This window comes from Anser cygnoides, chromosome 17 (genome assembly GCF_040182565.1).
Source record: "Anser cygnoides isolate HZ-2024a breed goose chromosome 17, Taihu_goose_T2T_genome, whole genome shotgun sequence".
Taxonomy (NCBI): Eukaryota; Metazoa; Chordata; class Aves; order Anseriformes; family Anatidae; genus Anser; species Anser cygnoides.
In genome coordinates this window covers 12,174,628-12,186,793 of record NC_089889.1, presented here as the reverse complement: position 1 = coordinate 12,186,793, position 12,166 = coordinate 12,174,628, and the positions used below count along the sequence as shown (strand labels likewise).

Below are 12,166 nucleotides of genomic sequence, written 5' to 3'. Positions count from 1 at the left end.
TCGCCCCGCCCACCTCCTGCTCACCGCTCCGCTGCTACGGATTGTTCCCGCCTCCCTCCGCCGCTTCGCTTTCTCATTGGGTAGCGGCGCTGCCCATCCGGAGAGGAGAGGGCGTTGATTGGCTCCTGGGGGCGTGGAGGGCAGAATGGCATCACGAGGCAAGCCGCACGCCTACGGAGGGGAAGGAAAGGGCGGGCTTTGGGGGGAGGGGGAGGAGCAGCGCGGGCTGCTATTGGCTGCGTGAGGAGGCTGCGCGGGGTCAGGGGTGCGCGCGGCGGTTGCCTAGCAACGGGGCGCCGGGCCTAGGCCTAGGGCCAGGCCCAGGCCTAGCACCAGGCCCAGGCCCGGGCCCCATGCGGTGCCGCGGCTCGCAGCAGCGCTGTGGTGCCTCGGAGAACCCCCCATTAAGGCATCGCCGTCCCGCACAGACGCAGCGTGATGCCTTCACGTCAGCCATGAAAGCACACGAGGCACTAATAAAGAAATGGACGTGCCTCGGGTCTTACTAGTGCCGGGGGAGAGTCGAAGCCCTGACTCCCCGCCATCAACCCCACCTTTTATATGTGTCATTTCCCTTCCTCCCGCACTAATCCCTCACCCTCCTTCCTCGCTAATCCCGCGAGGCGGGGGGTGCTGGCAGAGACCAGGGCCAGCTTCCCCCACTTCCATCACTGCTCACAGGTCTGCGGATCGAAGCACTACAGACATTTACGTGCAGCGTGGCAGCACGCTCCGTGTGTAATGAACACATAAATCCGTTCCCCCTGTGCCCAGTCTTTCTCCCGTTCCCAAGCCCCATAAAGCTGCTGAGCTCTGCCCCGTGCCTGGGATCCCCTTTGGCTCCCGCTCGGGAGGTGTGCGGTCCAGCTCTCTGATTTTGGGGCAGCTCCCCCAGCTGCTGATGGGGCCTGACCCATCCACCTGCTGCAGGGAACAGGGCTCTCTCTCAATCCTTAACCCTGCTGTCTCCATCTAGCGTCCGAATCGCATTTCTGTTTCTCTCTCGGCCCCCTTGAAAGACCTGCAGACCTAGCAGCCTGTGTGTCACTGTCCTGATGTCCAAACAAAACTCAACAGGCTTAGATTCATGTCAGCACCCGTACTGCCTCCCCTGAGAAGGGAGCAAGGGGGTTTCAAAGGAGCACGAAGGTATTTGGCCCTCGAGCCCGCAGTACCTGCTGGGCTGAGCGAGAGGCACGCCATGCCGGCTGCACCAAGAAGGCAGTGGGGTGCGAGGGGATGGCCGCGATCAGCCGCGCTGCCACCTGCGCCCGGAGAAGCTGCTTGCTCCAGACACTCCTCAAATCAAAAAGAAGAAGGTAGACAGCAAGAAGGCCCAGAAATGAGCACAAAATTCATCCTGTGTCCTCCACTCGTTCCTCTTAGCAAAGCTGCTGGCTTCCCAGGGGCTCAGCTCTGGCAGGTTACATACAAGCAGTGGTTGAGGCAGCACGTGCTGAGGCAGAGGACATGGCCACTTCAGGCTGAGCTCGAGGCAGAGGACATGGCCACTTTGGGCTGAGCTCGAGGCAGAGGACATGGCCACTTCGGGCTGAGCTCGAGGCAGAGGACATGGCCACTTCGGGCTGAGCTCTGCTGCCTTTCCAAAGCTTGTCTCTTGCCAACGGGACAGGACCAGGAGCGCAGATCCCTGGCTGGCCTTTCTAGCTTCAGTGCCTTTTGTGTACTTGTGTCAGGGCCCGGTTCTGCTGCTCTAGAAGCAGAATAAATATAAATATACAAGAATATTTCGATAAAACCATTTCTGAGGGCAGAACGATGCCCTTAACCTGGCTCCGTTTGTCCTCGGGTGGGTTTGAGAGAAGGTTTCTGTCACGGGGGAGGGAGCTACCAGATTCCCCACGTTCCCTGACCTCAGCATCTCCTCGCTGCAGCCACCCTATATAGGGGTAATATAGGGGAGAGGGGGTAACAATGGGGGAGAAGGGGCAACAAGAGGGGAAAAGAAAGGGGGAGAGGGGGCAATATGGGGGAGAGGAGGTAACAAGAAGGGGTAACAAAGGGGGAGAAGGGGTAATATAGGAGGAAAGAAAGGGGAAGAGAGGGTAATATGGGTGAGACGGGGTAACAAGAGGGGGTAACAAAGGGGGAGAGGGGGTAATACAGGGGAAGAAGGGGTAATATAGGGAGAGAAGGGGTAACAAGATGGGGAAAGAAAGGGGGAGAGGGGGTAACAAAAAGGGGTAACAAGCGGGGAGAGGGGGTAACAAAAGGAGGAAAGAAAGGGGAAGAGGGGGTGATATGGGGGAGAGGAGGTAACAAGAGGAAAGAAAGGGGGAAAGGAAGTAATATGGGGGAGAGGGGGTAATGAGAGGGGGTAATATAGGGGGAGAGTGGATAACAGGGAGGGGGTAATATAGGGGGAGAGGGGGTAACAAGGGGGGAAAATACAGGGGGAAAGGGGGTAACAAGGGGGGAGATGGGATAATATAGGGGGAGGGGGGATAACAAGGGGGGAAAAGGGGAAACGAGGGGGGAGCGGGGGAGGGAAAGGGGGAAGGGGGCTACAAAGGGGGAGCAAAGGAGGAAAGAAAAGAGGGAGAGGGGGTTCCAAAGAGGGAAAGGGGGCGTCCAGGCGGGGAGCGGGGCGGGCACCACCTCCCGGGGGGCCGTCGGCTGCGAGGAGCCCGCACCTCCGGGGCTCTCCGGGGCTCTCCGGGGGTCCCCAGCCGCCCTCGCCCCGGTGCCACCGGTGCCGGGCCGGTGTCGGCTCCCCCCCGGCGGGCCCGGTGCCGGGCAGCGCCCGCCCTTTCCGCCCCGTCCCTCCCGGAGCCGCCGCCCGCTTCCGTCCGACACGGCCGGGATGGCGCCGCCGCCTCGCAGCCGCCGCCAGCGGGGCCCCGGCGGGGCCGGGGAGCGGCGGCGGGGGCCGCAGGTACCGGGGGGTACCGGGGGGTACCGGGGGGTACCGGGGGGTATGGAGGTACCGGGGGTACCGGGGGGTGGCGGCGTGCCCCGGCCCCGTGCCGGCGGTCCGCGTGTGGCCGCCGCACCGGGACGCGCGGTCCTGGTCTGCCGGTGTCACCGCTGTCGCCTGTCCCCGTGTCCTGCCGGCACCGGTGTCCGCAGAGCCCGTAGTGGTGAGCCCAGTCCGCCCGTACCAGTGTTCCCAGTTTCCCTCGTCCCCACGTGGCACCGGTATCCCCGGTGTCCCCATGTCCCGGTGTCCCCATGTGCCGGTGTCCCCATGTCCCAGTATCCCCAGTCCCCATATCCTGGTGTCCCCGCGTCCTGGTGGCCCCATGTGCCGGTGTCCCCAGTCCCCATGTCCCACTGTTCCCATGTCCTGCTGTCCCCCATGTCCCACTATCCCCAGTTCCTATGTCCCGCTGTCCCCAGTGCCACCGTCCCTGCCCCGTGACCCCGTGCCACCCGGACGCCCAGCCCCTCTCACCGCCTGTCCCCAGGTCCCCGAGACCCCGTTGCCCGCCTTCCCCACCGCCACGGACGAGGACGATGCCACCGCCGAGGACACGCAGGCCATGGTGCGGGCGCAGAACAAGAAGAAGAAATCCGGAGGCTTCCAGTCCATGGGTGCGTGCGTGGGGCTGGGGGGGTCCCTGACGGTGTCACCCCCCAACCCCGTGGCCGTGTCCCTCCTGCTTGCATCCCCTCACCTGTCCCCATGTCCCCGCAGGCCTCAGCTACCCCGTCTTCAAGGGCATCATGAAGAAGGGCTACAAGGTCCCCACGCCCATCCAGAGGAAGGTGAGACCCGGGGGTGCGGGGGCGCCTTTGGGACCCCCCCCCCCCTCCACGGGGTGCTGACGGCAGGGCCGTGTCCCGCAGACCATCCCGGTGATCCTGCGTGGCCGCGACGTGGTGGCGATGGCGCGGACGGGCAGCGGGAAGACGGCCTGCTTCCTCATCCCCATGTTCGAGCGGCTGAAGGCACCCAGCCCGGCTGGGGCGCGTGCTCTCATCCTCTCCCCCACGCGCGAGCTGGCCCTACAGACCCTGAAATTCACCAAGGAGGTACGGGGATGAGCGGGGACTGCAGTGGGCTTGGGGTTTGGTTGGGGGCTGAACCCACTATTCACCCCCTTCATGTTTCTTTCTCACCCTGCAGCTGGGCAAGTTCACAGGCTTGAGGACAGCTCTCATCCTGGGAGGAGACAAGTAAGCTGTGTCCCCGCTCTCCTTGTCACCCCAGCTTCCCTAAAACACCCCCAAATGTGCCAAACCTCGGGGCGGTGAGCTGAGCTGCCCTGTGCCCTCTCCCTTCCCCCAGGATGGAGGACCAGTTCGCTGCGCTGCACGAGAACCCCGACATGTGAGTGTGGGCACAGGGAGGGGACCTGGTGGGGAAATGGCCACCGAGAGCCACCAGGGATGGATTTGGGGTGGTGCAGCGAGCCCCTGTTGTCCCTCGCGTGGCCCCATCACCAGAACCAGCTCGGCCTAACCATCTCTGTCCCACCCAGCATCATCGCCACCCCCGGGCGCCTGGTGCACGTGGCGGTGGAGATGAACCTGAAGCTGCAGAGCGTGGAGTACGTGGTGTTTGACGAGGCCGACAGGTCAGTGCGCTCGGAGCGGGCAAGGGTGGCAACGAGGTGCCCTTGGCTGGCCACAAAGAGGTGCAGCAGGCTCTGCGACGTCCCGCATCCCTTCCCCGCAGGCTCTTTGAGATGGGCTTTGCGGAGCAGCTCCAGGAGATCCTCGCACGGCTCCCAGGCAGCCACCAGACCGTCCTCTTCTCCGCCACGCTGCCCAAGCTGCTCGTCGAGTTCGCCCGGGCTGGTGAGAAGCGTGGGGCAGGTGGCGGCCGGAGGGCTGGGGGTTGGAGCCGCCTCCAAGGCCCTGTGAGCTATCAGGGCCCCGTTGGATGGGGACGTGACCCAGTCCCTCAGCTGTGCTGGCCGCAGGGCTGGGATTGGAAAAACCAAGCTGGGCTGAGGCTGGGCCAAGCGGGTGCCCCAGGCTGGGTGCTAGGGGCTGTCCTAGCAGCGTGTCCCACACGCCACCCGCATCCCCTGCGTGACCGTGTGCCGCAGGTCTCACCGAGCCGACGCTGATCCGTCTGGATGTGGAGTCCAAGCTCAGCGAGCAGCTCAAGGTGAGCTTGAGCCGGGCTTTGTGCTCGAGGGGAGCTGGCTGGGGTTAGGAGCCAGCCAGGGCGGCGGCAGCGGGTGTTGCGGGGTGTCCCCAAGAGCGTGGGGACCCAGAAGGGCTGAGCTCTGCCCTCCCCCTGCAGCTGGCTTTCTTCCACGTCCGCGGGGACGACAAACCAGCCGTGCTGCTCCACCTGCTGCGCAGCGTGGTGAAGCCCCAGGACCAGACGGTCGTCTTCGTGGCCACCAAGCACCACACGGAGTACCTCAAGGAGGCAAGTGGCATCCGGGGCACACGACGGGTGCGGGCAGGCTGCAGGGGGGGGCCCCTTCACAGACCTACGTGGGGTCTGTGTCCATGGGCAGGTTCCTTCTGGAGTCCCAGCCCGTTTCTCCTGGTCGAGGGGGAAATCCCCAGCACATGTGATTGTGGAGTTGCTGCATTTACCCACTCCTTAAAAAAAAAGGGCAGATTGCAGTGGGTTTGGGGTCTGTGTGGGCACCCTGGGGTCTCGGGACCCTGGGGGACCCCATCCCTCAGCTTAGGGTGCATTTCCAAGCGGGATCTGATCGCTCTTCCCCTGTCTCCAGCTGCTGACAGCCCAGGGCATCTGCTGCACCCACATCTACAGCTCGCTGGACCAGACCGCCCGCAAGATCAACATCGCCAAGTTCGCCCAGGGCAAGTGCCCGGTGCTGCTGGTCACAGACGTGGCTGCCCGCGGGCTCGACATCCCCATGCTGGACAACGTCATCAACTACAGCTTCCCCGCCAAGTCCAAGCTGTTCCTGCACCGTGTCGGTGGGTGCCCGTGCCCTGTGCGACCCGGGGTCCCTCAGGGTGGGCTGTCCCTCGTCCCCTGTTCTTAAGGGTCTGATCCCTGCGCCTCACCAGGCTGGGAAACCTGCAGAGAAGGTGCTGGTCCCCTTGACTTCTTAGCGATATGTTTGGGGCAGGAGGTAGCTGTGGCGTGACAGTGGGGGCAGTGATGTCCCTGCTTTCCTAGCCAGACTGTGGGCCCTCTCGAGGGCAGGGCTGGTGCCTTCCTTCTGGTGACACGTGCACCACAGGGTCCCCTGCCCCTAGAGACAGGCTTGTGGCCGGGTCCCTTTTGCTCCCTCCCCAGTGACCCACAGCCCCTTGCCAGCCTGGGCATGGCATGTGCCTGGGGTCCTGGGCCACCAGTGGGTCCCTGTCATGAGTCAGGGACATGCTGGGCTGGTTCTGGCTCTGGTTTCCCACTTTTCTCCTCCTTGCCCTGCCAGGTCGCGTGGCCCGAGCTGGCCGGAGCGGCACTGCCTACTCGCTGGTGGCTCCCGACGAGATGCCCTATGTCTTCGACCTCCACCTCTTCCTGGGGCGCCCGCTCGTCCTCGCCGGTGCCCAGGAGCTGCCTGCAGGTAAGGCGGACCCGTCGCAGGCACGGGGGTGACTGCACGTCCCTCCAGGCTTGCGTCCTGGTTGCATGTGGGGTTTATTTTTGGAGTCCGTGGTCTTGTGGCAGCCTTTTGGGCAGAGGGGCGATATGTTCCTGTTACAGGGGTGCAGCTGGGGAAGGGAGGGTGGGCAAGAGATGACACGGTGTGTCCCCTGTGCTCCAGATGCCGACGGGGTCCTGGGCCGTGTCCCCCAGAGCCTGGTGGACGACGAGGAGTGCCTGCTGCTCACGGACCACGAGGGCTCGCTGGAGCTGCGGAGCCTGCGCCGGGTGGCCGACAACGCGCACAAGCAGTACCTGCGCTCCCGGCCCGGCCCCTCGCCCGAGTCCATCAAGAGGGTCAAGGACATGGACACGTCCCAGCTGGGCATCCACCCGCTCTTCAGTGAGTGCCGCGGGGACGCCGAGAGAGGGGACCTGTCCCCTCGCTGCTGGGCTGATCGGTGTCCCCCCCACACCTGTAATCCCCAGGTTCTTGCTTCGAAGACACGGAACTGGAGAGGCTGAAGTTCGTGGACAGCATTAAAAGCTACAAGTCCAAGGCGGTGAGTTGAGGCCTGACGGGACGGGAGGGAAGGTCCCTGTGCCCGCAGCCTGCAGGACTTGCTCTCTCCCCCCGGGTGCAGACCATCTTCGAGATCAACGCCACAGCCCGCACCATGGCCAGCACCATCATGCGGTCGAAGCGGCGCCACGACCGTGCCCTCATCGAGAAGTACCAGCGTGGGCAGCAGGAGAAGCGGGCAGCGGCTCTCCAAGGGCAGGGGCTGCGCCAGGCCCCCCCCGAGCCTGAGGAGAGGGAAGGAGAGGAGGAAAACCTCCAGGTAGCGGGGCAGGGACAGGGCCGGGCTATGGTTTTGGGGCCAGCACGATGTCCTGCAGGAGCCTGGGCCCCTGGGTTGGGCTGGCAGGGGGACACGGCTCCCCCAGCCCCCCCGTCCCCTTCCCAGGACGTGTTCTCCACCGTGGTGGGACGGAAACGGAAACGGGGCCAGGGTGGAGAAGACGGTGCCAGGAAGAAGCCGCAGCAGGCGGTGCAGCGGGATGAGGAGTTCTACGTCCCCTACCGACCCAAGGACTTCGAGAGCGAGAGGGGGTGAGTCGGGGAGCAATCCCGCTGCCCTCCTGTGTCATCCTGCAGCGGGGGGCTGCTCTCATCGCTTCTTTTGTCCTCCCCACAGGCTGAGCGTGGGCGGCGAGGGCAGCCCCTTTGAGCAGCAGGCGGCCGGAGCCGTCCTGGATCTCATGGGCGATGAGAATCACAACCTCAACAGGAGCAAGCAGCTGCTGAAGTGGTGAGTGGGGGGTCTGCATGGCCAGGGGAAAGAGGGGTGTGACCCAGCAGGTATTTCTCTCCCCCTGAAGACAGTTTTTCTTGCTGTCTGGGCCGTGCAGGGTCAGTTAGGGATGCGATGCCCAGCAAAGAGGAGGGTGAGGGCTGGCAGCCCCCGATTCAGGAGGTTCCCCCACTTCCTCCCCGTCTGTTCTTCCCAGGGACCGTAAGAAGAAGCGGTTTGTGGGGCAAACGGGCCAGGAGGAAAAGAAGAAGGTGCGAACAGAGAGCGGGCGCTACATCAGCGGCTCCTACAAGAGCAACCTGTATCCTGCCTGCGGGCACTGCCGCCTGCCTGTGCCATGGCAAGGGGAAGGGGGAGGCTGAGCGTGCCCGCTGCCGCTCAGCACCACCTCCTGCAGCTGGGGAGCTGCCAGGCGCTGGGGCCGGGGGGGGGGAGGCTGGTCAGGTGCTGGGGAGTCGCTGTGTGTTCCCTTAACCCACCCCAGCTATGAGAAGTGGAAGCAGAAACACAAAGTCGATGACCGGGATGACGACGACGAAGACGTACGAGGCAGGGAGCAGTTCAAAGGGAAGCACAAGCGCGGGCACGGTGAGTACCTGAGCAAGCACCAGACCCCACATAGCCCCCCGCGCTCTCTCTGGCCTCCGAGCGTGGGTTTACCTCCGCCCATGTCCCGCAGGACCCCGGCAGCCTGCCGCCCAGGGCAAGGTGCGCTCGGAGCTGAAGAACAAGCAGCAGATCCTGAAGCAGCGCAAGGCGGCAGCCAAGCAGCGCTTCCTGCAGCGCGGGGGCCTCAAGCGCCTCAAGGCCAAGAACCGGCAGCGGGTGCAGGAGCTGCAGCAGATGGCCTTCGGGCGCCGCGTGGGTGCCGCCAAGAAGGGCAAGCTCCGAAAGAGGATGTAGGAGAGGGGAGCGGGGCAGGTGCTGCAACATGGGGTGGCCAAGGGGCTTCCCCCCCGCCTGGATTTGCCGCCAGGGAGAAAGACATTAAATAGCCGGCTGGTTTTGTATCCTGCCTCCTCTTGGTGCTTGCTGGGGGCAGCTTGTGACTGGGGTAATTCCTCCCCAAGCTGCAGCCCTAAAAGAAGCAGGTGCTGCAGCTCCACAGCTGGGCTGTATTTTGATGGGAAACAGCTTTATCAGTACCAACAGCCTGAACACGAGCAGCTGCTCCCCATTCCTCCCAGGCAGCTGGTCCCACTGCCTGCATGCCCCTTGCAAGAGGGCACCAGGGGGGCAGGCTCTGTCCCAAGGCACTCGGTGCTCTGCTGCGCTGGAGCTGCATTGCCTTTCAGGGTTCCTGGGCTTGTTGGGGAGCCACCTCCATCCTCAAGTAGGTGCTGGCGTCCTACAGCTCCATGCTGGCCTTGGTAGCCTTACCCCGGGGGGATTTGTCCCCAGGCTGGGACTACTGGTGGCTCGGAGGCACCGTGACACCCCTGTGGTGCCGTGGGCGAGTGGTGGTGGTGGCAGGCACACGTGGGGGGCCCGGCCCTGGCTCCTTGGGGCGCAGCTCAGCACAGATGGCAGCCAGGTCCTGCATGCAGAGCAGCACCTGGGGAGATGGGGGCCCTGATGCCACAGCTGCCAAGGGAGAGGGGTCCCCGTGTCCCTCCCAGCCCCGCTGCCCAGGGGAGGGGGGGGCTGCACTCACCACGTCCAGCTGGGTCTCTGTGTCCTCCAGGGCCACGTCCCTGGGGACTTTCAGGTGCTTGGTGGCGAGCTGGAAGAGGCTCAGCACTGCCATCCTGATCTGCCCCAGCAGCAGGGTCTTGTGGGTGGCCGCGCTCTGGATCTGGGTCCAGCAGGACTCCTGGGGGGGGACAGACAGACAGACAGACAGCCCCGGGCCCCATGTCCCCTGCACCTCTCAGCACTCCTGGCCTTGTGCTCCCTCCCCATCACCACCCCACGGGGCATCTGCCCTCCACACGAGTGGGGTCACGATCAGGGGCCTGTACGCCAGCCCCTCGCCCCCAGGAGGGGGTCCCAGGGGTCCCACAGCCGCCCTTACCCCCTGGAGCACGTCGTGGCGGGCGGCCTCCAGGCGTGCGCGGAGCTGGAGCACCTCGTCCCTCCCGCGCAGGAGCTCGCTGCCGGCCTCCTCGTGGTACCGCTGGAGCCGAGCCTGGCCCTGGGCCAGCCTCTGCTGCCCGGCCTCCAGCTGGTGCAGCAGGGCTGCCCGCACCCCCGCCAGCGCCCCGAAATGGGCCAGCATGGACGGGACGTCCTGGAACTGGGTGGTGGGAAGGGGCTGAGCGGTTGCAGGGGCACCCACCCCACCAAGGTGCTGCTCACCTTCATCCCTGAGGCGATTTTGCGTTCCAACCCCTCCAGATCCCCCCACAGACGCTCCAACGTGGAGCTTGGGGTGCAAGGGGCGCTGGTGGCCCTGGAGGAACACAACCCCCTGGGGACACGGGACAGGGACCCTCACCTGCCCCGTGGTGGCCACCACGCCCCGCAGGTAGTCCCCGAAGACACGGAGGCCCCGCAGACGCCGTCGCAGCCGCTCCCTGCGCCGCAGCAGCCCCGCCAGCTCCTGCTGCAGGCCGTCAGCCTCGGCTCCCCGCTGTGCCGCCCGTGCCTGCTCCTCGCCCGCCCGGCCCAGCGCCCGCTCCCGCCTCGCTGCCGAAACCTGCAGTCGGCGGGGACGCGGTCAGCGGGGACGTGGCCGCGTAGGGGCAGGGCGCTCAGCCCGGCGGCGCCCGCACCTTGAGGAAGGCGTCGAATCTGAGGGCGACGTCGCGGAGCTGCTCCTCCCGCTGGCCCAGCTGCTGCCGGCGTTGATCCAAGCCCTCCATCCTCTGCCAAAATTCCTGAGGGGCCCAGGGGTGCTGAGGGCATCGCCCCGTGCCGGGGCACCCAGGGGTGGCAGGGACCACGGTGAGGGGGGCACCCACCGCGGTCCCGAAGGAAACCGTGGTTTTGGCGCCGGTTTGGAGGGGTTGCTGGTGGGCTCCGACTCATCTGCACCCACCGGCCACCCCTCTCCCCGGGCAGGGGGCGCGTGGAGGGGCTGGGGGCCACCCGTACCTCCCGCTGGGCCTGCAGAGCCCGCTCCACCTCCGCCACCTCCCTCCTCTTCAGCAGCAGGCGCGTGGAGGAGGGCAGCAGCGACGCCGAGTCCCACGCCGGCACCGTCCTGCCCAGAGCCGCAAGGAGCCCATCGGGGCCAGCTCGGGACCCCCTGGCCCCGAGGGACCCACCCCCCAGCCCCATCTGAGCTCAGAGGGGGGGTCCCAGTGACCACCCAGGGCCACCCTGACCCCACCTCCCCTCCTGCTTCAGCCTCCCCCTGCTCGCAGCCCCGACACCGTGGGGTGCACGCGGAGACGGGGCCCTGCTGCTCCCCAGGGCAGGGTCTCCTCCCTCGGTGTCCCAGCTGGGGACACGCCACAGCCCCCTGGGCCCTGGCACCCCCCCGGTGCTACCCAGCGGGTGGGAGACACCCCCAAACCTCTCTCCTGCCCCCCTGCACGCCCCTAAATCAGGCCCCCAACCCCCCCCCGGCTAATCCCAGGTGACGGGGAGACACGGGACGGCTGGGGGGGGGGCACGTCACCTACCGGAGCTGCAGCTTCTCTTGGAAAACCCTACGCAAGCTCTCCTCCAGACCTGGGGACATTTTTGGGGCGGGGGTGCGGAGGAGCGGGACGCCGGGCAGCCGAGATGGCGGCAGCAGGCAGCGCAGCGCAGTTGCCAGGGGCAGCCGGAGGCGCCCGCTGCCTCCCGCGGGGGTTTCCCTGCTGCAGCCCTGAGCGTGGCCCCAAAGGGCAGGGGCACAGCCTGGGGACACCCCCCGTGTCCCTGGGACGTGTCCTTGGGACGTGTCCCCCTCCGTCCTCCTGCCACGGGGGGCCCTGCTCAACCTCAGCCCCATTGGGAGGGCAATTTGGGGTGCTCTGCCCCCCTCCTCCTCCCTGTGCACCATCCCAGCCTTTTTTTTTGGCCCCAAAGCCCCAGGTGTGCTCCCGGGGCCCCCAGCCCCACGCTCTGCTCTGCAGGGCCATTTTGGGGGCTCCGTGGGGGTACGTTTGGAGGTGGGTCCCACTCACAGCCCTCTGACCGTGCTCCCCTTCTCGCCCCCTCCAGGCTCCCCAGAGCCTCTCCCCGTACCCCATTCCCCCCCAAGCCCTCCCCACAAACCTCAGCCCCCCTCTGGAGATCACTGTGCACAAGCGGACCCCAACCTCTGCCCCCCCCAAGTCCTCCGGTCCCCCCTTACCTCTTCAGCTTTCCTCCATCTCGTGCCACTGTTCACGTCCCGGCGGGGGCTCAGCCCCTGCTGCCTTGCCCACGGTGTGCACAGCCCCTTCCATGTGCCCAGGGGTCCTCTCCCGCCCCGTCCCAC

The 12,166-nt window shown here is 65.9% G+C and overlaps 2 protein-coding genes across 9 annotated transcripts; one reads left to right on the top strand and one right to left on the bottom strand.

Annotated features, from left to right (window-relative positions):
* Positions 1–2,739: 2,739 nt before the first annotated feature.
* On the top strand, positions 2,740–8,822 carry DDX54 (DEAD-box helicase 54). Its single transcript, XM_066978911.1, has 20 exons — positions 2,740–2,896; positions 3,429–3,555; positions 3,659–3,729; positions 3,811–3,996; positions 4,091–4,140; positions 4,253–4,294; positions 4,446–4,541; positions 4,643–4,764; positions 5,019–5,080; positions 5,219–5,350; positions 5,667–5,877; positions 6,342–6,476; positions 6,678–6,899; positions 6,986–7,059; positions 7,141–7,338; positions 7,465–7,610; positions 7,696–7,809; positions 8,009–8,113; positions 8,297–8,400; positions 8,492–8,822. Exons 1-20 carry the CDS (start codon positions 2,825–2,827, stop codon positions 8,713–8,715), a joined length of 2,493 nt encoding a protein of 830 aa, XP_066835012.1. The 5' UTR covers positions 2,740–2,824; the 3' UTR covers positions 8,716–8,822.
* A 73-nt stretch (positions 8,823–8,895) lies between these two features.
* CFAP73 (cilia and flagella associated protein 73) lies at positions 8,896–11,859 on the bottom strand. 8 transcript variants are annotated; one of them, XM_048063646.2, is made up of 7 exons: positions 11,382–11,856; positions 10,849–10,957; positions 10,527–10,649; positions 10,250–10,450; positions 9,827–10,048; positions 9,467–9,625; positions 8,896–9,396 (listed from the first exon to the last, which is right to left on the bottom strand). In XM_048063646.2, exons 1-7 carry the CDS (start codon positions 11,744–11,746, stop codon positions 9,142–9,144), a joined length of 1,434 nt encoding a protein of 477 aa, XP_047919603.2. In that variant the 5' UTR covers positions 11,747–11,856; the 3' UTR covers positions 8,896–9,141. The 8 variants fall into 8 exon arrangements, with proteins under 8 accessions (XP_047919603.2, XP_066835031.1, XP_047919602.2 ...); XM_066978930.1 differs by having other exon boundaries at positions 8,897–9,396; positions 10,527–10,631; XM_066978931.1 differs by having other exon boundaries at positions 8,919–9,367; positions 10,527–10,631; positions 11,382–11,840.
* Between the last annotated feature and the right edge of the window lie 307 nt (positions 11,860–12,166).

Coding starts and splice junctions, on each gene's coding strand:
- DDX54 (XM_066978911.1), top strand. CDS start 2,825: ATGGCGCCGCCGCCTCGCAGCCGCCGCCAGCGGGGCCCCGGCGGGGCC. Junction 5,351..5,666: donor ACACGGAGTACCTCAAGGAG/GCAAGTGGCATC, acceptor CCCTGTCTCCAG/CTGCTGACAGCCCAGGGCAT. Junction 5,878..6,341: donor GCTGTTCCTGCACCGTGTCG/GTGGGTGCCCGT, acceptor TTGCCCTGCCAG/GTCGCGTGGCCCGAGCTGGC.
- CFAP73 (XM_048063647.2), bottom strand. CDS start 11,746: ATGGTGCACAGGGAGGAGGAGGGGGGCAGAGCACCCCAAATTGCCCTC. Junction 10,958..11,381: donor CAAGAGAAGCTGCAGCTCCG/GTAGGTGACGTG, acceptor GGCTCTGGGCAG/GACGGTGCCGGCGTGGGACT. Junction 10,650..10,848: donor CTCTGCAGGCCCAGCGGGAG/GTACGGGTGGCC, acceptor CGATGCCCTCAG/CACCCCTGGGCCCCTCAGGA.